This window comes from Scomber japonicus, chromosome 2 (assembly GCF_027409825.1).
Source record: "Scomber japonicus isolate fScoJap1 chromosome 2, fScoJap1.pri, whole genome shotgun sequence".
Classification (NCBI taxonomy): Eukaryota; Metazoa; Chordata; class Actinopteri; order Scombriformes; family Scombridae; genus Scomber; species Scomber japonicus.
The window spans coordinates 1,539,042-1,565,968 of NC_070579.1; the positions used below are offsets into that span (position 1 = coordinate 1,539,042).

General features: G+C 38.0%; 1 protein-coding gene and 1 long non-coding RNA gene across 2 annotated transcripts in view; both read left to right on the top strand.

The window, feature by feature from the left end:
* The window catches only part of LOC128377056 (NACHT, LRR and PYD domains-containing protein 14-like), a 71,060-nt gene that overhangs the window by 26,749 nt on the left and 17,384 nt on the right, over positions 1 to 26,927 (top strand). Inside the window, exons 9-11 of the mRNA XM_053336945.1 lie at positions 5,003 to 5,176; positions 8,228 to 8,401; positions 9,295 to 9,468. Coding sequence (XP_053192920.1) covers positions 5,003 to 5,176; positions 8,228 to 8,401; positions 9,295 to 9,468 — 522 coding nt within the window. The remainder of the gene's footprint in view (positions 1 to 5,002; positions 5,177 to 8,227; positions 8,402 to 9,294; positions 9,469 to 26,927) is intronic.
* On the top strand, positions 15,218 to 19,376 carry LOC128378401 (uncharacterized). The gene is made up of 3 exons (XR_008323358.1): positions 15,218 to 15,299; positions 15,389 to 15,486; positions 19,274 to 19,376. It is a non-coding gene; the product is annotated as an uncharacterized LOC128378401 (long non-coding RNA).

A 26,927-nucleotide genomic window follows, 5' to 3' on the forward strand; every position in this document is an offset into this window, starting at 1 on the left:
AAACAGAAAAACATGTAATTTGAGAAACTTAAAACATACAATTAACCCCCCCCCCCCACAATAAAAACAAAGTACAGAAAAATAGAAAGACATAAATAAAATGATTGCAGCATAAAATAATAAATTAGCTTTAAAATCATTAAAAGGACATAGAGTGCAAATGAAAGATTAAAATGTAAAGTGCTTTAAAAGAGCTCAATCGTAAGCACAGGAGAAGAGAAATGTTTTTAACCTGGATTTAAAAGTGTTCACTGTTGGGGCTGATTTCAGTTCTGCTGGTAGTTTGTTCCAGTTGTGTGCAGCATAACAGCTAAAAGCTGCTTCACCATGTTTAGTTTGAACTCTGGGCTCAACTATCTGATTCTGACCTGAGTCGGTAGATCTCAGAGCTCTACTGGGTTTATATTCTACTAACATGTCATTCATGTATTCTGGACCTAAACCATTCACTGATTTGTAGACCAGTAGTAGAACTTTAAAATCTATTCTATAGCTGACTGGGAGCCAGTGTAAAGACTTTAGAACTGACTGGGAGCCAGTGTAAAGACTTTAGAGCTGACTGGGAGCCAGTGTAAAGACTTTAGAACTGACTGGGAGCCAGTGTAAAGACTTTAGAACTGACTGGGAGCCAGTGTAAAGACTTTAGAACTGGAGTAATGTGCTCTGATCTCTTTGTTCTGGTTAAAACTGGAGCTGCAGCTGAGATGAAAGCATGAATCAACTTCTCCTGGTCTGTTTGAGACATAAAACCCTTCACTCTGGATATGTTCTTAAGCTGATAGAAGGCTGTTTTGGTGATTGATTTGATGTGACTGCTGAAAGTCAGATCTGAGTCTATCAGCACGCCAAGGTTTCGGACTTGGTCCGTAGTTTTCAGAGAGAGTGACTCGAGATGTTTACTGACAGCAATCCTCTTCTCTTTATTGCCAAAAACAATGACCTCAGTTTTGTCCTGATTTAATTGAAGGAAATTTTGGTTCATCCAATTAGTGACTTGCTCTAAACAGTGACACAATGACTGTATTGGACTGTAGTCATCTGGGGACAGTGCCAGGTATATCTGTGTGTCATCTGCATAACTGTGATAGTCTACATTAGAGTTCTGCAGAATTTGACCCAAGGGCAGCATATATAGACTGAACAGTAGGGGTCCAAGAACTGACCCCTGAGGAACTCCACATGTCAGAGCCACTCGATCAGATTCATAACTTCCAATGGTCACAAAATAACTCCGCTCTTCCAAGTAGGACCTGAACCAGTCTAGGACTGTTCCGCTGAGTCCTGCCCAAGTTTCTAACCTGTTCAACAGTATACTGTGATCCACAGTGTCAAATGCAGCACTGAGATCCAACAGGACCATAACTGACACCTTGCCTGAGTCAGTGTTCAACCTTATGTCATTTAACACTCTAATAAGAGCTGTTTCTGTACTGTGGTTAGGTCGGAAGCCTGATTGAAATTTGTCAAAAAGGCCACTGGAGTTCAAGAAATTACTGAGTTGATTAAAAACCACTTTCTCAACGATCTTGGCTATAAAAGGAAGATTTGAGATAGGTCTGTAGTTGGTTAACATGGAAGCATCCAGCGTTCTCTTTTTTAAGAGTGGCTTAATGGCAGCTACTTTTAGGAGTTTAGGAAACACACCTGATTTAAGTGAGCTATTTATTACTTGTCTCAAATCTGTTTGGACAGAGTTCACAATAGTTTTAAAGAAATCTGATGGCATTGTGTCAAGACAGCATGTTGATGGTTTTAGATGCTGCACTGTTTCCTCTATGTTTTTTTGGTCAACTGTTTTAAATTCTGACATTGCAGTTGAGTTATTCCTGGGAGGTCTTAGGGATTGCATCATGTTATTGTTTTATTGATTTGTGTTGATATTTAACCTTTATGGATTGGATTTTTTTCACTGAAAAAGCAAATTCATTGCATTTTTCTGTGGAAAGGAGTTCTGGAGCGATCTGTTTAGGGGGGTTTGTAAGCTTATCAACTGTAGCAAACAGAGTACGAGTGTTGTTGATGTTCTTATTAATTATTTCAGAAGATAGCAGCTCAATACTTTATTTTCAAAGTTAAAGTTTCAAAAAAATCACCAAGAGTCGTGAAGCCAGCTGAAAGCAGTCAAAGTTTTATTTGTCGACAAAGAAAGCCAAAATAACACAGACAGCGTCTCTGCTACCATGACATCATGATTTTTGATACAAATTTCCTTTTATACTGATAATTCTGATACTGCCCATCGTGAGAAAGTGAGATGTCCCTCTACCTTATGTAAATGTTGACCAATCAAAATCAGGCCAGGATAATCTAGGTCATAGGTTATATCTTATTTTAATCAAATTATGACTTTGTAACAATCAAATTATCATTTTATAACAATTGTTACTGCATTCTCTTTCTTTTTAAAGATAGTAATAATAGAAAGTGCAATACATTTAATCACATATAATCAGAAAGTGCTTAAAACATCATAAAGTGCAGAATCACATCCTTCTCCTAACTCCTTCAGTCTTGATTATCCTTAGCAAATAGTAATCATTAATAAAATACACCAATAGCAAATAAATCATCATTCAATAATCAATCATTGCAGTCAAGATTTTACACTACAAAATCAAAAGCTTGTTTGTCAATTCTCAGTTTGACAGAAGATCTAATACGATGAGTCATGATAAAGTTTTCATCTCATTAACAGTCTGTTAATAAAGCAACAAATAATCCATCAGGTGTGTTGATGATAAACTGCTGCTGTATTGTGTCTCGTTCTCTTCATCAGATTGCTGTGAACTGGAACTGGATCCAAACTCAATGCACAGAAACCTCAAACTGTCTGACAACAACAGGAAGGTGACGGCAGTGACAGAGAAGCAACCTTATCCTGATCATCCAGAGAGGTTTGACTACTGGGAACAGCTGCTGTGTAGAAATGGTCTGACTGGTCGCTGTTACTGGGAGGTCGAGTGGAGAGGACTGGTTCTTATATCAGTGAGTTACAGAAGAATCAACAGGAAAGGAAACAAACCTGACTGCAGGTTTGGAGAGAACGATCAGTCCTGGAGTCTGAGGTGCTCTGATGATGGTGGTTACTCTGTCTGGCACGATAAGAGAGAAACATCCATCTCCTCCTCCTCCTCCTCTGTCTCTAACAGAGTAGCAGTGTATGTGGACTGTCCTGCTGGCACTCTGTCCTTCTACAGAGTCTCCTCTGACACACTGATCCACCTCCACACCTTCAACACCACATTCACTGAACCTCTGTATACTGGGTTTGCAGTCTGGTCTGGTTCAGTGTCTCTGTGTTCTCTGTAGGAGAAGTTTACTGTTAAAGCTGCTGTAAAGACCATGAAGAACTTTAAAGACAAGTCATCTTAAAACACATACTAATCTACTTACCAGGAAATCTTGTATAAATCTGTGATGAAACTGAGTGTCTGACTGTAAATGCTGCGAGACACCAAATATGTTTTCAAGATTTTTGGTTTCTTTTTTTCTTTGCAATCAGAAAATGTTCTACAACCCCTGGCAAAAAGTATGGAATCACCAGTCTTGAAAGAGCACTCATTCAGACATTTTATTCTGTAGAACAAACTCAGATCAAAAACATGATACAATAATAAGGTCATTCCAAAGTGCAACTTGTTGGCTTTCAGAAACACTCAAAGAAATGAAGAAAAACATTGTGGAAGTCAGTAAATGTTACTTTTATTGACCAAGCACAGGGAAAAAAATATGGAATCACTCAATTCTGAGGAAAAAAATATGGAATCACTCAAATTGGAGGTAGAAAATAAGGACAATTCCAGTAAGATTCCTCCTGAGTTCATCAACAGAGTGACCGAGGTACGAGGCTTTAATGATGAGCAGAAGGAGGAGTACTTTCTAAAGAGAATCAGTGACAACAATGTGGCTCAAAAGATCTGCAATCATCTTCAGTCAAAGCCGTTGAGAACTCTGTACGTCATGTGCCACATCCCAATGTTCTGTTGGATTACAGCCACGGCTCTTCAGAGTCTCCTCACAGGAACTCACGAAGGTGAGTTACCCAAGACTGTGACTGAAATGTACACGCACTTCCTGATCTTCCAGACAACACGGAAAAATGAGAAGGATTATCAAGAAGTTGAAACAGACAAAGATAGGAAGAAAGAAAGAGATAAAGAGATGATCATGAAATATGGAAAGCTGGCATTTGAACAGCTACAGAAGGGAAACATAATCTTCTCTGAAAAAGATCTGAAGGAGTGCAAAATTGACCTGAAAGAAGCTGCAGTTTATTCAGGAGTTTGTACACAGATCATAAGGAGAGAATCAGGTCTTCACAGAGAGGAGGTTTACTCTTTTATACATTTAAGTGTGCAGGAGTTTCTTGCAGCTCTGTATGTATTAGAGACCTTCATAGAGAGTGGACAAAATCTGCTTCACAACTGGTTAGATAGAATCAGATCACTGATTAGACAAAGACCTATCTTCACCCTCCACAAGACTGCAGTGGATATGGCCTTAGCCAACGATCACGGACAATGGGACTTGTTTCTGCGCTTCCTGCTTGGTCTGTCACAGGACAAGAATCAGAGTCTTCTTCAGAACGTGTTTGGATTTGAACTAAGAAGTCCAGTGAATAACCAAGAGACAATCAGCTACATTCACAGGAAGATCAAGAATCTGTCCAATACCGACAAGAGTATCAATCTTTTCCAGTGTTTAAATGAACTTGGTGACCAGTCTCTAGTAGAGAAAGTCCTCAAGTATCAGAGCTCAGGAGATGTTAGTAAAATTTCACCTGAACATTGGTCAGCTTTGGCCTTTGTAGTGCTTCTTTCTAACGAAAACCTGGATGTGTTTGATCTGAAGAAATACTACAAGTCAGATGAAGTTCTGGAGAGGCTGCTGCCAGTGCTCAAAGCATCAAAGAGAGCTCTGTAAGTATTTGGCTTCAACGTACCCAAATACTCAGAGGATAATGTCTCTGAGATGTTAACAGTCATTTTGTTTGTTATTTCAGGCTAAGTGACTGTAACCTCACTGATAGATGCTGCAAGTATCTTTCATCAGCTCTCAGATCAAAGTCTTCTGGTCTGGAGGAGTTAGACCTGAGCAGGAATAAACTAACGGACGTCGGAATAAATCTTCTCTCTGCTGGCCTCAAAAGTCCCAACTGCAAACTCCAGAGACTCAGGTAAAAAGACCTTTGCACATCCAGACACAGATGTCGAGGTGCTATACAGTGTGTACGTGTGGTGATTTACTGTGTAATGCAAGAAATAAGTTCTACACAATTCTTAAAGTGTAGAATGTGATGCAATACAGTTATATCTGTGTAAGATTTTAAAACATACCAACAGAGAAAAGAGGAAAAAATAAAATAAAAAATAAATAAAAAACTGATTTAATGAAAATATTTTTAAGTGGATTTCAATAAATTGTGTAATATGACAAATACTGTAGTCTAGTTGTCATTATATTAATCTCATTTTCACCAAAAGCTGTTGTTAAAGGGTCTTGTCAGTGATTTCATCTCAATCCGGCAATGCTTCATCGTAGGTGGGACTACTTTGTTAAGGCTTTATTTGGACCGGTACAATCTGTGTAACACCTTAAGCTGTAAGAGGCCATGACTGGCACACATGGAATATATCTTCTTCCATTTAGTCCACTGATGTCTTTATTCTTAATTCTTCCAGCTTAATGTGTTTAAATGTTCCTTTCTAGCAGTTTTCCATCTCTGCAACATACCTTACCCACTTTAAGGAGGATATATTTAAAAACATCATATCCATGACTGATGGCTCTGAGCATGAGGACACGGTGCATTATCTCTGTTTAACGTAGCTTTGCACTCAAACAGTGTAATTCCAGTTGTGCAAATTATATTTCCTTTTTCAAAGCTCAAAAGATAGAAAGACATGATCTTGTATTGTTTTGTATCAAGTGACTTGTTCAGTAGTAACTCATTGAGTTGGGCATCTGTAAGAACATCTTTCCATATCCTGGATATTTTTCTTTTCCAGGTAAAGAACTTCTGTGCCTTTTTAGGTGGCAGCCTGTCACAGCATGATTCATTTTGACTTTATATTTAAGTATTACATATTGTCTGTATTGTTTATTCAGTTTCACTAGAAATACAATAATGTACTCAACAACATTATAGACTTCTTTCTTTACTTTAACTTTTAATCCATCTGTATACAGATTGTTTCTGATATGTAACAGAATGTTTCAGCCATTTGCAAGTGAGTCCATTAAGGCCCTAATGTTATAACTCAAATTAAAAAGTCCTTTTGATTTTAAAACAGGTCCAGTTTTCTTTAACTGCTGCCTTTTTATTCAATAATAAATTAAATTTGAAGTGGTTTTGTGTTTTATGTGCATTCTTAATTCAGGCAATATTGTAGAGATTTTAATTGATACCAATTTATCAAACAAAGTGTCATACAGTCATCTTTTTTAATTTAGAAGCATTTCTCAAGTAATTGTATCGTTTCTATTTTCATACAAAGTAAGAATGTAAGAAGTGCCTCCTTATATCTATAAACTATTGTCTTCACACATGTTCTGTTCTTTCTTTTAAAGGCTGTGTTGCTGTTATCTGTCTTGGATGAGCTGTGAAGCTCTGTCCTCAGTCCTCAGCTCCCAGTCCTCTAGTCTGAGAGATCTGGACCTGAGTAACAACGACCTGAAGGATTCAGGAGTGAAGCAGCTTTCTGCTGGACTGGAGAGTCCACACTGTGGACTGAAGACTCTCAGGTCAGGATTCATAGGAGTGACCTGAAGTGTCACTTTGCTGTTTTATAATCACTTATTGACTTCTTTTTTTCCAGGTACAATGACTGCCAGAACATCAGTACCATGCATTATTAAATATAGTGAGAAATGTTTCCACATATGTTCTGTACACTTTTTTTCTAAGACTTTCCAGCTGTAATCTGTCAGACAGAAGCTGTGGAGCTCTGTCTCCAGTCCTCAGCTCCCAGTCCTCTAGTCTGAAAGAGCTAGATCTGAGTGACAATGACCTGTAGGATTTAGGAGTGAGGCTGATCTCTGCTGGACTGAAGAGTCCTGCAGACTCTTGGGTGTAGGGGTAACTATTTGTTCAGTAGATGACAATTTAAATGCTGGTTTACAGACAGATGAATCTCAGTGAGGACATTAAAAATCTGTAGTATTACTGCTAATTTAACTTATGAGTGCCAGGTTTAAATGAATGTAGGCACTGATGGTGTTTTTTGCTGAGCTAAATCCTGCAGCAAAAAGAGACTTAGGTGTTCAACTGTTTGAAGTACCATATGTGATGTATTATGTAGTTTGGTCGGAAATCTGCTGGATAAGAGTTTGTATTTCTGTTAATGTCTTCAAAGTCCTTCTGTCCCAAATGCTGCACATGCATCATATGAAGGCCGCTGGTATATTTTTCTTGTTTAGGCACTGATCGTTGAGTCCTTGAATATGGCATATAACAATAATGAGTCAGCTGAAGCCCCGCCCCCTACCAAGTGTCACCTGTCAATCAGTCACTGCCTCTACCAGAAACATGGACGCTACGTCTGAGAGCTTTCTGCTGCTAACTCGGCTGCTAGCTCGGCAGCTAGCTCAGCTAACTGGCTAACAGTAGACTGTAGTAGTAGTAGTGTGTGCTGAATGTATTTATACCTCTACAGCAGCAGGGGCGGGTTTATGCTAATCCTAGCTCCACAATTCAAATCTAAATGGTTGAAATGCTTTTTACACTTTGTTTTAGAAATACATTTATGACCTATTTAATGTGTTTAGAAGAAAATGTCTGAATTCACTTTACACGGTCCTTATATTTTTCATAGCTTGTTAATATCAAAAGTCCATCTTATACAGATTGTTTCTGATATGTAACAGAATGTTTCAACCATTTGCAAGTGAGTCCATTAAGGCCCTAATGTTATAACTCAAATTAAAAAGTCCTTTTGATTTTAAAACAGGTCCAGTTTTCTTTAACTGCTGCCTTTTTATTCAATAATAAATTAAATTTGAAGTGGTTTTGTGTTTTATGTGCATTCTTAATTCAGGCAATATTGTAGAGATTTTAATTGATGCCAATTTATCAAACAAAGTGTCATACAGTCATCTTTTTTTAATTTAGAAGCATTTCTCAACTAATTGTATCGTTTCTATTTTCATACAAAGTAAGAATGTAAGAAGTGCCTCCTTATATCTATAAACTATTGTCTTCACACATGTTCTGTTCTTTCTTTTAAAGGCTGTGTTGCTGTAATCTGTCTGAGACAAGCTGTGAAGCTCTGTCCTCAGTCCTCAGCTCCCAGTCCTCAAGTCTGACAGATCTGGACCTGAGTAACAACGACCTACAGGATTCAGGAGTGAAGCAGCTTTCTGCTGGACTGGAGAGTCCACACTGTGGACTGAAGACTCTCAGGTAAGGATTCATAGGAGTGACCTGAAGTGTCACTTTGCTGTTTTATAATCACTTATTGACTTCTTTTTTTCCAGGTACAATGACTGCCAGAACATCAGTACCATGCATTATTTAATATAGTGAGAAATGTTTCCACATATGTTCTGTACACTTTTTTTCTAAGACTTTCCAGCTGTAATCTGTCAGACAGAAGCTGTGGAGCTCTGTCTCCAGTCCTCAGCTCCCAGTCCTCTAGTCTGAAAGAGCTAGACCTGAGTGACAATGACCTGCTGGATTTAGGAGTGAAGCTGTTCTCTGCTGGACTGAAGAGTCCTGCAGACTCTTGGGTATAGGGGTAACTATTTGTTCAGTAGATGACAATTTAAATGCTGGTTTACAGACAGATGAATGTCAGTGAGGACAAAAGGACAAAAATCTGTAGTATTACTGCTAATTTAACTTATGAGTGCCAGGTTTAAATGAATGTAGGCACTGATGGTGTTTTTGCTAAATCATGCAGCAAAAAGAGACTTAGGTGTTCAACTGTTTGAAGTACAATATGTGATGTATTGAATATGGTCCTTGAATATGGCATATGATGATGATGATGATGATGATGATGATGATAATAATAATGATACTTGGTTTATCCTGAAGGAAATTAAGGCACCCAGTAGCTTATATGACACACACATACACACACATACAAAGTTATTTAGTAGGATGCTATGGTAGGATAGAACGTGTACGATGGTGGTAATGCAAAAAGTTACAGTGCAAAGATCTTTCCAGTGTAATTTCTGTTTCCTAAGCAAATGTAACACAAAACAGACATTTTGTACTGGTATTTTACAGTATTCATAAATATGAATATATATATTTGATACCTATATGCACTGTGTGTCTGTCTCCAGACTGTCATTCTGTATGATCTCAGAGGAAGGCTGTGCTTCTCTGGCCTCAGCTCTGAGATCCAACCCCTCCCATCTGAGAGAGCTGGACCTGAGCTACAATCATCCAGGAGACTCAGGGGTAAAGCTGCTTTCTGTTGGTCTGGAGGATCCGAGCTGGAGACTGGACACTCTCAGGTATGAACAGACATGAAGAGCTCACACACCAGCAACTCTGCTGATAACAGTGAAGGCAGTAACTGATGTGCTGAGAGTCTCTGTTCCCTCTGACCTAATATCAGGCCAGGATCATGTAGCAGCACACCATTGTTATTTTACTGCAAATTAGATCTTAATAACCTCAGTTTATGCTTCTATCATATTCTGTCCATGAGCCGATCGTTACATAACAATAATCCTGATGTATGTCTATTAGCAGAGATCTGTTACATCAAACCAAGTGCTCACAGTGAGCCACATATGAGAAACACTCGTACACACAGAAGTTCTCATAAAGAACTCATGAGAGTGATCTATGAGAACTTGCCTCATTCACCAATTCTCTTGTATTTAGGATTTTCTCTTAGGTATGAACACAATTTACTGATGGTGCAGTCTTATTGTACCTGTCACATATAACCAACAAATAAAACATCCTTTGTTGTGGCAGTGTGCAAACTATATCATGTCTTATGGGGGAAACTCACATTTTTGGGGGGTGGGGGTATGACATCGTATTCTGGTATTTCTCAAGATGCGTTCATAACTGTGTCTTAGTTAAGTTGGTAATATGTGATATTCTCTGTTCAACAGGCAAACGATTAATTTTTGAAATCAAGATTAATCGCAGAATTTCTATAGTTAATCGCGATTAATGGCGTTTTGAATTGCATGTTTAAAATCCTGTTATTTTCCATTTGAAGGCAGTTTTAAGCCCATAATGTAAAGCATTTCTTACCAGAGTGTCTTAACTGGGAATCAATCACGGCTCTACTGCGAGCCATCTACGGGTGAGTAGAAGGGACAAAAAGGCTTGCAACATTAAAATGCCATTAAAAAAAAATTAACGCGTTATGGATTGCATTAATCTAATCGCAATTAACGTTTTAACGCTGACAGTCCTAGTTATAACTAAAACTAATATTACCAGAAAAACACACATATGGGAGATTATTAGTGACAAAGTCAATGCTGTTAGTAAACCCAAAAATATTCCACTCCAAAATTATAACACTTATGGAAAAAATCCGTCCTGTGCATGTTCTGTCATTGTGCCTCCGTCTCCTCGTCTCCATAGTAACAGAAGTCATCAGTTAACGTCAGAAAAATTACCCTCCCTGTATTTTACACACTGGGGTTAAAACGCCTCATATTAAATCCATTATGGTAAACTACTAATATTACATTCATTATGGTAAACTACTAATATTACATTCATTATGGTAAACTACTAATATTACATTCATTACGGTAAACTACTGATATTACATTCATTACGGTAAACTACTAATATTACATTCATTACGGTAAACTACTAATATTACATTCATTACGGTAAACTACTAATATTACATTCATTATGGTAAACTACTAATATTACGTTCATTATGGTAAACTACTAATATTACATTCATTACGGTAAACTACTAATATTACATTCATTACGGTAAACTACTAATATTACATTCATTAAGGTAAACTGCTCATATTACAATCATTACGGTAAACTGCTAATATTACATTCATTATGGTAAACTGCTAATATTACATTCATTACGGTAAACTACTAATATTACATTCATTACGGTAAACTGCTAATATTACATTCATTATGGTAAACTACTAATATTACATTCATTACGGTAAACTACTAATATTACATTCATTAAGTAAACTGCTAATATTACATTCATTACGGAAAACTGCTAATATTACATTCATTACGGTAAACTGCTAATATTACATTCATTACGGTAAACTGCTAATATTACATTCATTACGGTAAACTGCTAATATTATGTTCATTACGGTAAACTACTAATATTACGTTCATTACGGTAAACTACTAATATTACATTCATTACGGTAAACTACTAATATTACATTCATTGCGGTAAACTACTAATATTACAGTCATTATGGTAAACTACTAAATGGACAGCGTGTATTATCTCAGTGTGCTGTGTTAGTTGATCAGCTTGCATATTTTTTTTGGGTGGTGTCAAGTTTGCACGTTTTTATAAACACAGACCTTTAGTAAATCAGACCCAATGAGTATTAGCCAATCAGAGGCAGAGTAGAATAGACCCTCATAGCATATTCCACTGCTATTCTAAGAAATGAGGTCGGTCAGCTCTGATGATTCTTCACAGAATCCAAACATGCTGAGGCTGCTTTCATGTGTTCATAAATCCAGCTGTTTAGTCTTAATGTTTGATCTGAGTGAAGGTTGATGAAGATCATTGATGAGGAAACTTCTGAAGGTTCATTCTGACTTTGTTTCTTCCTCCAGACTGGATCATGGTGGAGAACAGAGGCTGAAACCTGGTCTGAGGAAGTGTAAGTGTTCATTTAGATTCATGAAAACAAGGCAGCACATGTTACAGTAGTTTAAATTGTTGTATCAGAAGATAGCAGCTCAATACTTTATTTTAAAAGTTAAAGTTTCAAAAAGGTTCAAAACAGGAAAAACATCACCAAGAGTCGTCCAGCTGAAAGCAGTCAAAGTTTTATTTGTCGACAAAGAAAGCCAAAATAACACAGACAGCGTCTCTGCTACCATGACACCATGATTTTTGATTCAAATTTCCTTTTATACTCATAATTCTGATACTGCCCACCGTGAGAAAGTGAGATGTCCCTCTACCTTATGTAAATTTTGACCAATCAAAGTCAGGTCAGGATAATCTAGGTCATAGGTTATATCTTATTTTAATCAAATTATGACTTTGTAACAATCAAATTATCATTTTATAATACTTGTTCCTGCATAAAAAATACACCAATGGCAAATAAATCATCATTCAATAATCAATCATTGCAGTCAAGATTTTACACTACAAATTCAAAAGCTTGTTTGTCAATTCTCAGTTTGACAGAAGATCTAATACGATGAGTCATGATAAAGTTTTCATCTCATTAACAGTCTGTTAATGAAGCACAAATAATCCATCAGGTGTGTTGATGATAAACTGCTGCTGTATTGTGTCTCGTTCTCTTCATCAGATTTCTGTGAACTCACAGTGGACACAAACACAGTCAACAGAAACCTCAAACTGTCTGACAACAACAGGAAGGTGACGGCAGTGATGGAGAAGCAGCCATATCCTGATCATCCAGAGAGGTTTGACTACTGGGAACAGCTGCTGTGTACAGAAGGTCTGACTGATCGCTATTACTGGGAGGTCGAGTGGAGAGGACTGGTTCTTATATCAGTGAGTTACAGAAGAATCAACAGGAAAGGAAAGAGTCCTGACTGCTGGTTTGGATGCAATGATCAGTCCTGGAGTCTGTTCTGCTCTGGTGGTCGTTACTCTGTCTCTCACAATAACAGAGAAACATCCATCTCCTCCTTATTCTCCTCATACTCCTCCTCCTCCTCCTCTGTCTCTAACAGAGTAGCAGTGTATGTGGACTGTCCTGCTGGCACTCTGTCCTTCTACAGAGTCTCCTCTGACACACTGATCCACCTCCACACCTTCAACACCACATTCACTGAACGGCTTTACCCTGGGTTTAGGTTATGTCCTGGTTCCTCAGTGTCTCTGTGTTCTCTGTAGGAGAAGTTTACTGTTAAAGCTGCTGTAAAGAACATGAAGAGCTTTAAAGACAAGTCATCTTAAAACACATACTAATCTACTTACCAGGAAATCTTGTATAAATCTGTGATGAAACTGAGTCTGACTGTAAATGCTGCGAGACACCAAATATGGTTTCAAGATTTTTGTTTTCTTTTTTTCTTTGCAATCAGAAAATGTTCTATAAATAAGGGCTCGTGGCTACACTGAGCATGTATATAACATCTGCAGTCACAGTTTGTGTCACAGCTGGATGACGAGCAGAGTAGGACTCTGGAAATGTGCTAAAGCCTTTGAAAGGTCTTCCCTTCATTCAGGATCAGACTCCGATTGGTAGACACTATATGATACAAGTCTTATGTCTCCAGCTGCACACATTACTGCAGGTAAACATGCAGCATTATTCTTTAGGTTGTATTCTGAGTAGCTGGGGGTGAAGGTGGGGCCACATCTCCAGCCAGTCAGAGTATTTGCTCATTAATAATGCAGATTTTATGTAAATAGCTTCAGAAACAGCTGGAGGACAGAGAAGATCTGACCTATAAGGGAAGAGAGATTTAAAGAAATCTAGACACTTTGTTGAATAACATGTTAGACTCAGTTTTTATAAAAATCTTTAACTCTGATGATGTAAGGGCCTGTGTGAAAACTGTTTCTGTGTGATTTCTGTTATTCTATCATATCTTTTCTGTACACCACAAGATGTTTTAATTTGAAGTAAACCAGTGAAGTATTGTATTAACCTGAATTGATTAGTTCTATTTGTGTTTGTTTGTTTGTTTTTGTCAAATGCTTTGAACTCTGTCACATCAGATTTTAAATGAACCTTCTGACGAGGTTAAAGTGTTGATGTTCAGTGTGTTCATACACATATTGGGTGAACCGTATTTGAATAATTTCCCTTTTTATACAGTCCTCCAGTTTTAGGGGACAGACAAATAAGAGGTTCAGACAAAACAGGTTCAGCAGTTTCAGTCCCTTGTGCCAAATTAGAAATAAGTCAACACATGTCAAAACACAGTGGAGGTGTTTGCTGTTTGGATGGCTTTGGACAACAAAAGAGAGTTCTGATCTGCAGTGATTCAGCATCTGCTATGTACAGCCTAAAACTCAGTATAGCCAATAATTGTTCAGACCTGATAAACGGGATAATGGAAAAGTATTCACAACTGATTAGAAAAAGGCACTTTGGTTACATTGATTTGGATTCCTGCACACATTGGCATTATGGACAATGAAAGAGTGAAACATCTAGTCTAACAAGCTGTTAAAAAAGGGAAACTTCGATGCTATAATTAAACTGTCAAAGTCAGAAGGAAAGAGTATTGCATGGAAGAAGGTCAATGATGAGTGGCAGCAGCACTAGGATCAGGAAGTAAGAGGAAGGCATCTACATTCAATACAAAACAGAGCGGGTATATGAGAAACAGAGGAGGAAATAGAAAGGAGGGGGATTAAGAGTAGGACACAGCAGCCAGAATGGGACTCTTGGTATCTCTTCATAAGATCCTCCAGCAACTCCAGCTCCTTTGACACATCACAACAGTCACTTCTCAACCTGAAGTTAGTCCTTAACGCAGATAAGACCAAATACATGGTATTTTCAAGAGCAAGAAACTTTAACAATGTTTGTTTTGTTGTTTGTCTCTTTGTTCCTCTGTGCTCTTTACATCATTGAAAATGAGGGCTTGTCCTCAATGATCCCTCGAGATTTAAATAAATATTATATTATTAAATATTAGAGGGAAACATCCAACTGGACTCTGTGAGTATTGCCAGACATCAGAAACCATTGAACACACACTTGTCAATTGCAGGAAATATGCAGCAGAAAGAAAGAAAGAAAAGACATGATGGAAGGAATGGAAAGAGCAGGGCTAAGAGAAGAGGGCATGTTTAAAAGATCTGTTGAGTATGGAAGCAGTGGAACGAGCAGAAAATGCTTATTCAGCTATCTTTAAAGAACTGATGGGCTGAAGGCTTTGAAAGCTGGGATGTGGTAGGAGTAAATTAATTCCACTAGATGGCAGTAGAACAACATGGATGCAAGCTAGTTAAACATCAAAAAAGAAGAGGAACAATGGGTGGTGTCACAGGTGGTGTAAACCTGAAGGTGAGTCACTTCCTGCTATAATTGATAAACTGATTATATGAAAAGAGGAGGAAGTAAGTTCGGTTTCATTCACCTGTACTTGTCCCCCCTCATCAACTGGGCTGCAAGGATCACTAACAGTAAGTATATAAACCCAGGAAGAGAGTTTGTAACATTCAATAAATGTTGAATTAGTCTGAATCTTAATGTGTTTTTGTTTTGTGTGCAGCGTTTCTTCTTTACTGAAGTCACAAGTGTGGGGTGAAAGAATGTCGAAACGGAAAGAAGACTCTCCGTCTGCTGCTGTTGAAGCAACATCACAATGTGGTAAGAGAGAGACTTTAATATTCCTTGTTGGGCACTCTGACTTCTTTTTGGGAACTGTAGCTTCAGAAACACCAAGTGCAGATTTACTAAAGGTTTTCGTGTAAACTTCCAAAAAAAAAAAAGTGCTACTATCGTGAGGGATAGTCGCGATGTGTATTTAGTAAAACAAACAAATAAAGGAGAGGACTGATAAGTCAGCTACTATAAATGACAGCATAGACGTAATACAGGCTAAAGCAGCTCCAGTGCTGGTTCAGGACCAGTGGTTTTTGGCTCTCGGCCAGAAAAACCGGTTCCAGAGTGGCAGGGTTCTGCCCCCCCGCTGTGTTCGTGCCATGCACTCCACTCGACCCCTGCGCGCCTGGTACCAGGTGTTTGCTGGACTAGAACAACTGGACAAAAGCCGGGTGAAAAATGCCAGAGGAAATTCATGCATGCGCGAGAGATGCTGAAAATGCGCGCGAGAGATGTGTGTGTGAAATAGAGGAAGTTAAGGGTTCGTTAAATTGTTGAATTGTTTATCAAGAGTAGAACAGTTATTTTACACACCTGTTCTGTTGTCTTTTGTTTTAATAATAATTCATGTTAGCAAAATTGGGTTAATTTAATATGAATATACTGATATAGTCAATTTCTATACTTTTAGCTTTTTAATAACTTCTAATGTGTGATGTGGCACTAAACACTTCCTCTGGATGTAATTATAAAATGTACCCATCATTTAGTCTGATCAAAGTGTCATAACAGCTGTTAAAAGGAACCAGAACACAGGAAATGACATCTTTGTTAAAAATTCAGTCAAATTTGACCATCTGCTCTGCTCTTATTGTAACACAAAAAAATTTATAATTAATGAAAAAAATGTGTTTATCATTCACAAAGCTAGCATTTGCTTCAGGAATATGATCCAGAGCCTTTCACAGAAAATTACAAATGAGATATACATTGTTGTAAAACATATTGCATGTTGTACAAACTCTGATCTCCTGTAAAGAAGAGATTGTGTCATTTGATATGCTGGGATGTTGGGAATGTACAATTTTCATAATAATAATGAAAATAATGATGATAATAATAATGATGATTGTATGATTTATCAAGGACATGTTCTAAAGAGAAGGGTTGTAAAATAAGAGTTATAACATGATATTTCTTACTGAATACATCAAATATCTCATACAGCATAAATGCAGAGGTGCAGTTCAACTTCTCTCACGCAGTAACTCAGTCTCAGTCTCTCTCGCCTGTGTAGAACCATTTCCTCTCGCATTTTTCACTGGCTTTTGTCCAGTTCGATGCCTCATAAAGAACCAACTGTCAGGGGGCGGGGTTATTGAGACCAACCACAAAAAACAAGATGAAGGGTGTTTGGATGCCAATGAAGTAGGGCTGAACGATTTTAGGAAAAAATCTAATTGCGATTTTTCTGGCAGATATTGCGATTTCGATTTGATTCACGATTTCCTTCAAATCAAGCTTCAGTGCAATATTCACAATGTACAGTAACATTAAAACATTAAATGCTATTACTCTAATGCAAGGATAAAAACTAAAGACCAATGGCAGTTATTACAAATGAAGAACTAAAAGAGTACTTAAAAAAAGTATGGCAAAAAATCCTTAATTGTGTTAATTTAAAAAAAAAAGTTAAATAAAATACAAAACAATTCCAAAAAAAACTAAACAATGTTAAATAAGTAATACGAAACACAAAATTCAACAAGGATCTTGCCCAACAGTCAAGTAGGTAGGTCAAGGTCAGTCTTTTATGGCTCAAGAGAGCTAGCTTATCAACATCTATAGCAGCAGTTAACATACTTTATTCAACCCTACTGTATATTAAGAAACCTGGACTGGATCTTTTTAAGTGAATTTGACAAGTAATGGTAATAAAATAAAACTCGTATATTTTTTTAAACAAAGGCTGACACCACAAGTCAGGGTGAAGTGCAGAACAAATAAAATCCCAAAAGTACTTAATCAACAATAATACTCCCTTCCCTGACATCTTTACATCACTCAGCATTTACACTCTGCGTACAGCTGTGGGATGGCAACCTGGTTGAAGTAGGTGTGGGAGGGAATCATATATCTTCTGTCCAGTGTGCGGAGGAGGTTTTTAAATCTCACGGTGACATCTCCCGGTGTCTCCGCTGCTCTTATCATACAGAGTTACACTGTCGAAACATGCTGTTATTGTAGTCTGTTTGCTACAGTGGGCCTGAGTATCATTTTAACTGGACTTTTTCGTCATACATTCGTCATGCAAATGCTTGTGTTGATTTTTCAAGTGCCGGTACAAATTGGTTGTGTTTCCCCTGGATGTTGCAACTTTAGCGCCACAGGTTTTGCACAGTACCTGTTTCTGGTGGGTTAGGGTTAGGGTAAACCCGAAACACTCCCAAATGACCGACGTGCTGGTTTTGTTGGGGATTAAATCCCTTAACTTCGCTTCTGGTCTAGCTGAAGCTATTTCTGAATAATTATAATTAAGGAGCCGGTTAATACTGATTGGTTAGCGTAACCTAGCATGCCGCTTCTGATTGGTGAGCTTGGAAGGATGGTAGGGGGACGGCATGTATGTGTGAAATAGTTGACACAACAGATCCTGGGTCATTCAGGAGCGCTGCAAAAACCGCAGCTTTGGCAATCACATGATCGCGTTGTCTGAAATCACGATTTCGATCGATCAGAAAACGATAAATCGTTCAGCCCTACAATGAAGCCTCATAGAGCCAGGAGCAACAGCTGTACAAACCCTTAGTCTGCCATTGTTGTTGTTGCTTTTTCTTCTACTTCTTTGTGTTATTGTTGCTTCGAAGTTGGCGTCAGTGTTTTTTTTGTTTTGGTTTTGTCTTTATTGAAAACCTGTAGAAATACAGGTTAAAAAAAAGTAAGTAAAAAAAAAAAAAAATTCTTAAAATCATCTAAAAGAAAAAGAACTACAGTAAATAAACAGACAAGGACACAGGGACCCCCCCCCCCCCAAATAAAACAACAAATAATGTAAATGAATGGCGCCAGTGATTATGGGAAAGCAGCAATGTATCTGGCGTATGTGGTGACGTAATGACGTGACCCCCTAACCACCTTGAGCTGTGGAAAAGCAAATTGGTTCTCAGCTGGTTTGCAGGTTGAACCAACTGTAACCAGCACTGGCACTAAACCCCCTTCCCACCAAAGCAGTTCTAGTGCGAGGTGGTTAGGGAGCCACGTCATTACATCACCATATACCGTTTTTCTGGCCGAGAGCCAGTTCTTTGTCTGTCGAAACAGGAGAACCGGTTCCAAATTAAGCACTGACCCTCAACCAGCACTGGAACTGCTTTGGTGGAAACAGGAAGCGTTCACCCGTGTCTCTCTAGTGCTCAGAGCAAAGGGCACACATCAGACTTTATGATCATACTGATAAAGGTTTATACTGTCTGTTAATATTTAACTTCCATTGTTCCAGATGCTTGGTCCTTTGAACCATGCACCTGTCGCATCAACCATTTTCAATTTTTTTTAAATAGCAAAAGTGGATTTGGACACGCCCTAAATGCACTTCACACCATGTACTATGGATCATTATAATCATTAAAATAAGGCTCATGAACTACAATTTATTCATTTAAATTCATTAAGTGACTCCTCCTGACTCTTTTTTACTTGCTCTTGATCTTTTAGGTGTTTCCTAGATGAGCTCTAACAAAACATAATCTCTGAACCTGTACTACTCAGTTCAGGGTTGACAAAAGGAAGGTTTTTGTTCTGGTTTCTGATCATTTTGTCTTTTCTCATTCAGCTACAACTCAGATAGAAGCAGCAAGCACAACAATCACCGTCCAGGATGGATCTATCTTCAACCAACCTCAGCTGAAAGATGTTAATGTTGGAAGGGATATAACTATCAACACATATGGTAAATGTTTCTCCTGAATTTATAGATCAAATAAATACATGTTTGAAATATATGCACCATGATGCTTTTAAATGTCATGCTTTTAGACATGATATGCTGTATGTATCTGTTTCAGTTCAAGCTCCTGCCAGGACAGACGAGACTACTGCTCCTCCCAACACCAAAGGTACTGTGCTGTTTAAAGACACATATGACTTATATTAAACAGATATTCCACAACAAATGGACAGAAAGTCAAACAACTTCTGCTAGTAAAAGATAATTAGATGTGGTGATTTCTCCTATTTTATGACCAAAGAAAACATTTCCATGACTGTCAAAACATCGTATACTTCACATCGTGTTTTTATTTGTGATTAAATCTGTTAAATAAATAGTCACAAATAAGACAAATAACATTTCAGGGGATAGTGAATTGATGACCCCCAACTCACTCCAGGGTGTTTTCATCAATGTCAGTGTGTTTGCTTTGAACATATCAAAACCATGTGATTCCCTTTATTTCTAGCTCTTCTGTACATATTATAACCTGAGACTTTGAATAACGCTGAAGGAGTTGTAGGGGTTAACCAAGTTAGACACAGTTAATCAAACTTATAGTCAGCCAGTAAATGTTCAAGTTGTTCAGGTCCCTTGGTTTTGTTTTCTGGTTCCATACCACGCTCGCATGATTTACAGTCTGAATTGATGGTACCCCATAGCACATTTGTGAGAATAGTGGGATCAGCATGTATCAGTTTTTGGCTGATGATATGTAGTTTAGATACTGAGCTAGCTGGGTTGTTGTTAACTTGTTACTATTAGCCTGGTGAAAACAGGTCTCTGGTCTAGCTGGGGAAGAGCTGATTTCTAATAGTCAGTATTCTCCATTTGCTGAGAGTCCATAGGTCTGAGATTTAGGTGAAAATTCCCAAATAGCAAGATAATAGTACAGAGAAATATGGAAGGACACCTATGACATGTTCAGGGTCAGTATGGTGACAAGAAATTGTTGCAGTGACCCATTCCCATGAACATAATGGAACATCAGTCTGGACCCAAACTAATTCACAGATACATATATATTGGAGGTCAGTGGCGGTTCTAGCTTGAATGACGCCCTCGAGCGCCTCCTCCCCAGGAATTTTATTTAATATATTTATTATATATTATTTATTATATGTCCACAAGGACATCTAAAATATATATATATGTGTTAAATATAAAAAATGTAACAAGATCTGTGGAAAAAAAGAACAATATAATAGAAACTAGAAAATTCCAGGGAAATTTTGAGTGCCACTGGGCTGCTGCCGGAACGAGTACACGATTTATTTTTTCTTTATGAATGTACTTTATTCTCAACTTAACATCCCTGAAAATATTAAGTAAATGTTATTATCATATTCAAGCATAAATAATAATAATTTAAACTTATTAATTAAAGTCTACTTCATTTTTTCCACAGACAGGAACATCACTGTTATGACATTATTAAGTAAATCTTCAAATCATTTAGAGAGTAGATTTTATTATACTTTTTATTTTAAATTACTTGGTTGTATGAAATTATATTATGTACATTTTGTTCATCTTCTATTGATAAATGTTGAATCTTCATACACTATAAATCATATAACTACAATACAAAACAATAAAACTATTTATTTTGTCCACAGTAAACATGAATTAATCTCCATTCAAATGAATTAGCTCAGTTAACTGGCAAAACAGACAGGCAGAAAGAATTAGCCAATCACAATAAAGTAGCTCAGCTTTACTGCTGGAGGAGGGTGCCTCGGTGCTGCGCACCCGTAGCAATAATTAGATAGAAAGATGTGCATGAACTATAGGCCTGTATTAATAATATTATGAATGAAATGTGCGTTATTTGGAAGAATATCGAGGTGTGACTGACTTTAGTCAACTAATACCATTAGAGTATTGCTCTATAAGTGGATCCACATTCCCCCCTGCCTGTTCCAGTAGGGAGACGCAGAGGTGAACTGTCCACCCCCCCCCCCCCCCCCTTCTCTCACATGATCTGACATGACGTGCAAATAATAGGAACTGCTTCGTGTTGTAAAGGATTTTTTTTTGTGGCCCTCCATGAATCATGACAAAATGCCGCCCATATCAGGGTCTGCTACTGTTGGAAGTCTAACTTGGAAGATCATGAGCAAGTAAATGTTGTTCATATAATTGTACTTTTATTATCTTTCAGAAAACATCCAAAGGTGCCAAGAAGAACTACAATCTTACCTTGAAAATACAACAAATAGTGTTTTTCAAGGAACAAAGAAAGATGGATCATCAACTCCTATGAACAAGAGCTATACAAAGTTATACATCACAGAGGGAGGCAGTGGGGAGGTTAATAGTGAACATGAAGTGGTTGTGTTAGAATGTAGAAGGAGTACGAGTGAGAAGAAAATCCAACTCAATGACATTTTGAAAGCTTTACCAAACGAAGACAAGCCTCCACAGAGAGTTCTGACAAAGGGAATTGCCGGCATTGGAAAATCTGTTGCTGTGCAGAAATTCACTCATGACTGGGCAGTTAGAGAAGCAAACCAAAGCATTCACTTCATATTTCCATTCACATTCAGAGACCTGAATTTGATAAAAGATAAGCGTTATAGTCTTGTGGGTTTGATAGCTGAATACTTTGAAGAAGTGAAAGATTTGGAACCTTCAGACTTGAACAGTTCTAGCACTTTGTTCATCTTCGATGGCCTGGATGAAAGCAAACTCCCGCTTAACTTTGAGAACAATGAGATGTGCCGCAGCGTTACAAAGACCACAACAGTAGACGCCTTACTGACCAACTTAATCTCAGGGAAACTGCTTCACAAAGCCTCGGTCTGGATCACAAGTAGACCGGCTGCAGCCAGTAAGATTCCTCCTGAGTTCATCAACAGAGTGACAGAGGTACAAGGCTTTAATGATGAGCAGAAGGAGGAGTACTTTCTAAAGAATATCAGTGACAGCGATGTGGCTCAAAAGATCTGCAATCATCTTCAGTCAAAGCCGTTGAGAACTCTGTACATCATGTGCCACATCCCAATGTTCTGTTGGATTACAGCCACGGCTCTTCAGAGTCTCCTCACAGGAACTCACGAAGGTGAGTTACCCAAGACTGTGACTGAAATGTACACACACTTCCTGATCTTCCAGACAACACGGAAAAATGAGAAGGATTATCAGGAAGTTGAAACAGACAAAGAAAGAAAGAAAGAAAGAGATAAAGAGATGATCATGAAATATGGAAAGTTGGCATTTGAACAGCTACAGAAGGGAAACATAATCTTCTATGAAAAAGATCTGAAGAAGTGCAAAATTGACCTGAAAGAAGCTGCAGTTTATTCAGGAGTTTGTACACAGATCATAAGGAGAGAATCAGGTCTTCACAGACAGGAGGTTTACTCTTTTATACACTTAAGTGTGCAGGAGTTTCTTGCAGCTCTGTATGTATTAGAGACCTTCATAGAGAGTGGACAAAATCTGCTTCCCAGCCGGTCAAAGATTAGAATCAGATCACAGAGTGGACAAAGACCTATCGTCCTCCTCCACAAAACTGCAGTGGATATGGCCTTAGAAAACGATCACGGACAATGGGACTTGTTTCTGCGCTTCCTGCTTGGTCTGTCACAGGACAAGAATCAGAGTCTTCTTCAGAACGTGTTTGGATTTGAACTAAGAAGTCCATTAACTAACCAAGAGACAATCAAGTACATTCACAGGAAGATCAAGAATCTGTCCAATACCGACAAGAGTATCAATCTTTTCCAGTGTTTAAATGAACTTGGTGACCAGTCTCTAGTAGAGCAAGTCCTCAACTATCAGAGCTCAGGACATGTTAGTAAAATTTCACCTGAACATTGGTCAGCTTTGGCCTTTGAAGTGCTTCTTTCTAACAAAGACCTGGATGTGTTTGACCTGAAGAAATACTACAAGTCAGATGAAGTTCTGGAGAGGCTGCTGCCAGTGCTCAAAGCATCAAAGACAGCTCTGTAAGTATCTCTCTTAAAGACACAGAAATACTCAGAGGATAATGTTTCTGAGATGTTAACAGTCATTTTGTTTTTTATTTCAGGCTGGATGACTGTAACCTCACTGATAGATGCTGCAAGTGTCTTTCATCAGCTCTCAGATCAAAGTCTTCTGGTCTGGAGGAGTTAGACCTGAGCAGGAATCAACTAACGGACTCTGGAATAAATCTTCTCTCTGCTGGCCTCAAGAGTCCCAACTGCAAACTCCAGAGACTCAGGTAAAAAGACCTTTGCACATCCAGACACAGATATTGAGGTGCTATACAGTGTGTACGTGTGGTGATTTACTCTATAATGCAAGAAATAAGGTCTACACAATTCTTAAACTGTAGGATGTGATGCAATACAGTTATATATGTGTAAGATTTTAAAACATACCAACAGAGAAAAGAGGAAAAAATGAAATGGAATAAAAAACCAACTGATTTAAATTGTGTAATAAACAGGTTGTTCTGTCTTTTTAGGGTCACTGAGTATTCAACTGACAAACACTGTAGTCTAGTTGTCATTATATTAGTCTCATTTTCACCAAAAGCTGTTGTTAAAGGGTCTTGTCAGTGATTTCATCTCAAACCTGCAATGCTTCATCGTAGGTGGGACTACTTTGTTAAGGCTTTATTTGGACCGGTACAATCTGTGTAACACCTTAAGCTGTAAGAGGCCATGACTGGCACACATGGAATACATCTTCTTCCATTTAGTCCACTGATGTCTTTATTCTTAATTCTTCCAGCTTAATGTGTTTAAATGTTCCTATCTAGCAGTTTTCTACATCTGCAACATACCTTACCCACTTTAAGGAGGATATATTTAAAAACATCATATCCATGACTGATGGCTCTGAGCATGAGGACACGGTGCATTATCTCTGTTTAACGTAGCTTTGCACTCAAACAGTGTAATTCCAGTTGTGCAAATTATATTTCCCTTTTCAAAGCTCAAAAGATAGAAAGACATGATCTTGTATTGTTTTGTATCAAGTGACTTGTTCAGTAGTAACTCATTGATTTGGGCATCTGTAAGAACATCTTTCCATATCCTGGATATTTTTCTTTTCCAGGTAAATAACTTCTGTGCCTTTTTAGGTGGCAGCCTGTCACAGCATGATTCATTTTGACTTTATATTTAAGTATTACATGTTGTCTGTAGTGTTTATTCAGTTTCACTAGAAATACAATAATGTACTCAACAATGTCATAGACTTCTTTCTTTACTTTAACTTTTCATCCATCTATATACAGATTGTTTCTGATATGTAATAGAATTTTTCAGCCATTTGCAAGTGAGTCCATTAAGGCCCTAATGTTATAACTCAAATTAAAAAGTCCTTTTGATTTTAAAACAGGTCCAGTTTTCTTTAACTGCTGCCTTTTTATTCAATAATAAATTAAATTTGAAGTGGTTTTGTGTTTTATGTGCATTCTTAATTCAGGCAATATTGTAGAGATTTTAATTGATGCCAATTTATCAAACAAAGTGTCATACAGTCATCTTTTTTGTTTTGTTTTTTGTAATTAACTTTTTTTATTGATCTTTAACAACGTAGACCACGAACAGGCCACAAACAGGCCAAGCAACATTGAAAGGTCTGACACAAAATACCCCCCAAATAAGAATGACATAAATAAGACAAAAAATCAATCTGCTCTAATACAAATCACAAAAGATAAGAAGTCATATAGAACACAAGATACAATGTAAGCAAAAAAAAAGAAAAAAAAAAAGAAAAAGGAAATTCAATAACTAGACAAAGAGTGCTTAATAATTTAAACATACATGTATTCCCACACAGGGTGATCATTTCACTTTTACGGTCACTATTTGTCACACTTAAAATATGGCTTACCACAGGAACAAAACAACCAAATTAATTATTCCTTATCATGTCCATGTAGGGGCCCCAAATTTTAAGGAACACCTCTTTTTTGTCATTCAGCCTGAAAATCAGCTGTTCATAGCTGGCTATTTTGATCATTTCTCCCATCCATTCATTAAAAGGAATACTATTCTTTGATTTCCAGTGCCTAAGAACAATTCTGCAGCCTGTAACCAGAGCCGCCCTACACCACAGGCCCTGATGGGGGGATAGGTTCACCTCCGTCACTATGCCCAGAACGCAGAGGGCAGGGCTCTGATCTAGATGTGTCCCGAGTACTCTGTTAATTAGCCATATTATGTTTTCCCACAGGTTCTGTGTCATTTCACACTCATATAGCATGTGTAAAAGTGTTCCCCGGTTCCTCCCACATCTCCAGCATACATCTGATTCACAAAGCTTCAACCTGGCCATCTTACAAGGGGTCCGATATGTCCTATGGATAATTTTATATGTAATTAAGCGAGTCTGAGTTTCTCTTGAGATCTTACACCAGGATCCAATAATGTCTTCCCACTGTTCCATAGGTATCCTGATCTGTAAGTCTTCCTCCCATGCCCTCTTGAGACCCTCGAGCTTTGGTGGATGAGATTGTCTCAAAAGGCTATAGCATTTAGATGCCCCGCCCCTAGTTAACTCAATGCCCTTTTGTATTTGGTCATCAGTTGTTCAAAAGATATGAAATTATCACCTTCAAAAACGTCCCCAATAGAGATAATCCCTGCCTCCACCCACGACTTCCAAAAAAAGAGTTCTTTTACCAACTGTAACTAGTTTGTTATGCCAGAGAGGTGATTTCCTAGTAAAAAGAGGGTTAAGCTTTGCCAGATGATGTGACGTCTGCCAGGTCTCCCTTGAAAACACTAATAATGGGTTTTTAAATGGAATTTCACCCCCTGTTTGATATATAAAGGCTTGTAGTGGGATAGGATCAGTAAGTTCTTTCTCAATTGAGACCCAGCCTGGTGCCTGCTCTTCTAATACATACATTTTTGCCAATTGACTAAGAGAAAATGCATAATGGTCGCAATCCACCCTAGGCAGGTTGAGGCCCCCATCCTCATTTGCAGCACACATTTTGGTTCTGTTCAACAGTGGCCTTTTACCCCCCCATAAGAAGGTGCGCACTGCCCTGTTAAATCTTTTAAGCAGAGAAGGGGGGAATCTCACTGGGAGCATATATGTGATATAGTTAATTTGCTGGATGATCATTTTAAGAATATTTATTTTACCCAGCAGAGATAACCCTAGTTTGACCCAGTTATGTAGTGTGCTTTCAATTTTCAGGAGAAGTGGGAGGATGTTTTCTGTCATTATGTCTTTCAAACCTGGTGTAAGCTTTATCCCCAGATACACCAGACCTGTAGGGAGCCATTTGAACTGCCATTTCTGTCTAATACTTGGTGGGCAGAGCCTAGACAAGGGCATCGCCTCTGACTTTCCCCAGTTAATTTTATAGCCTGAAATTTGAGAGAAAGAATTAATCAAAGATAAAATTGAAGGGACAGCTATTTCTGGGTTTGTGGTCAGTAATAAGACATCATCAGCGTACAAAAATAGTTTGTGTTCTATTTTCCCAGCATATATACCCTTGATATTCACATCATTTCTGATGGCAGCTGCTAAGGGC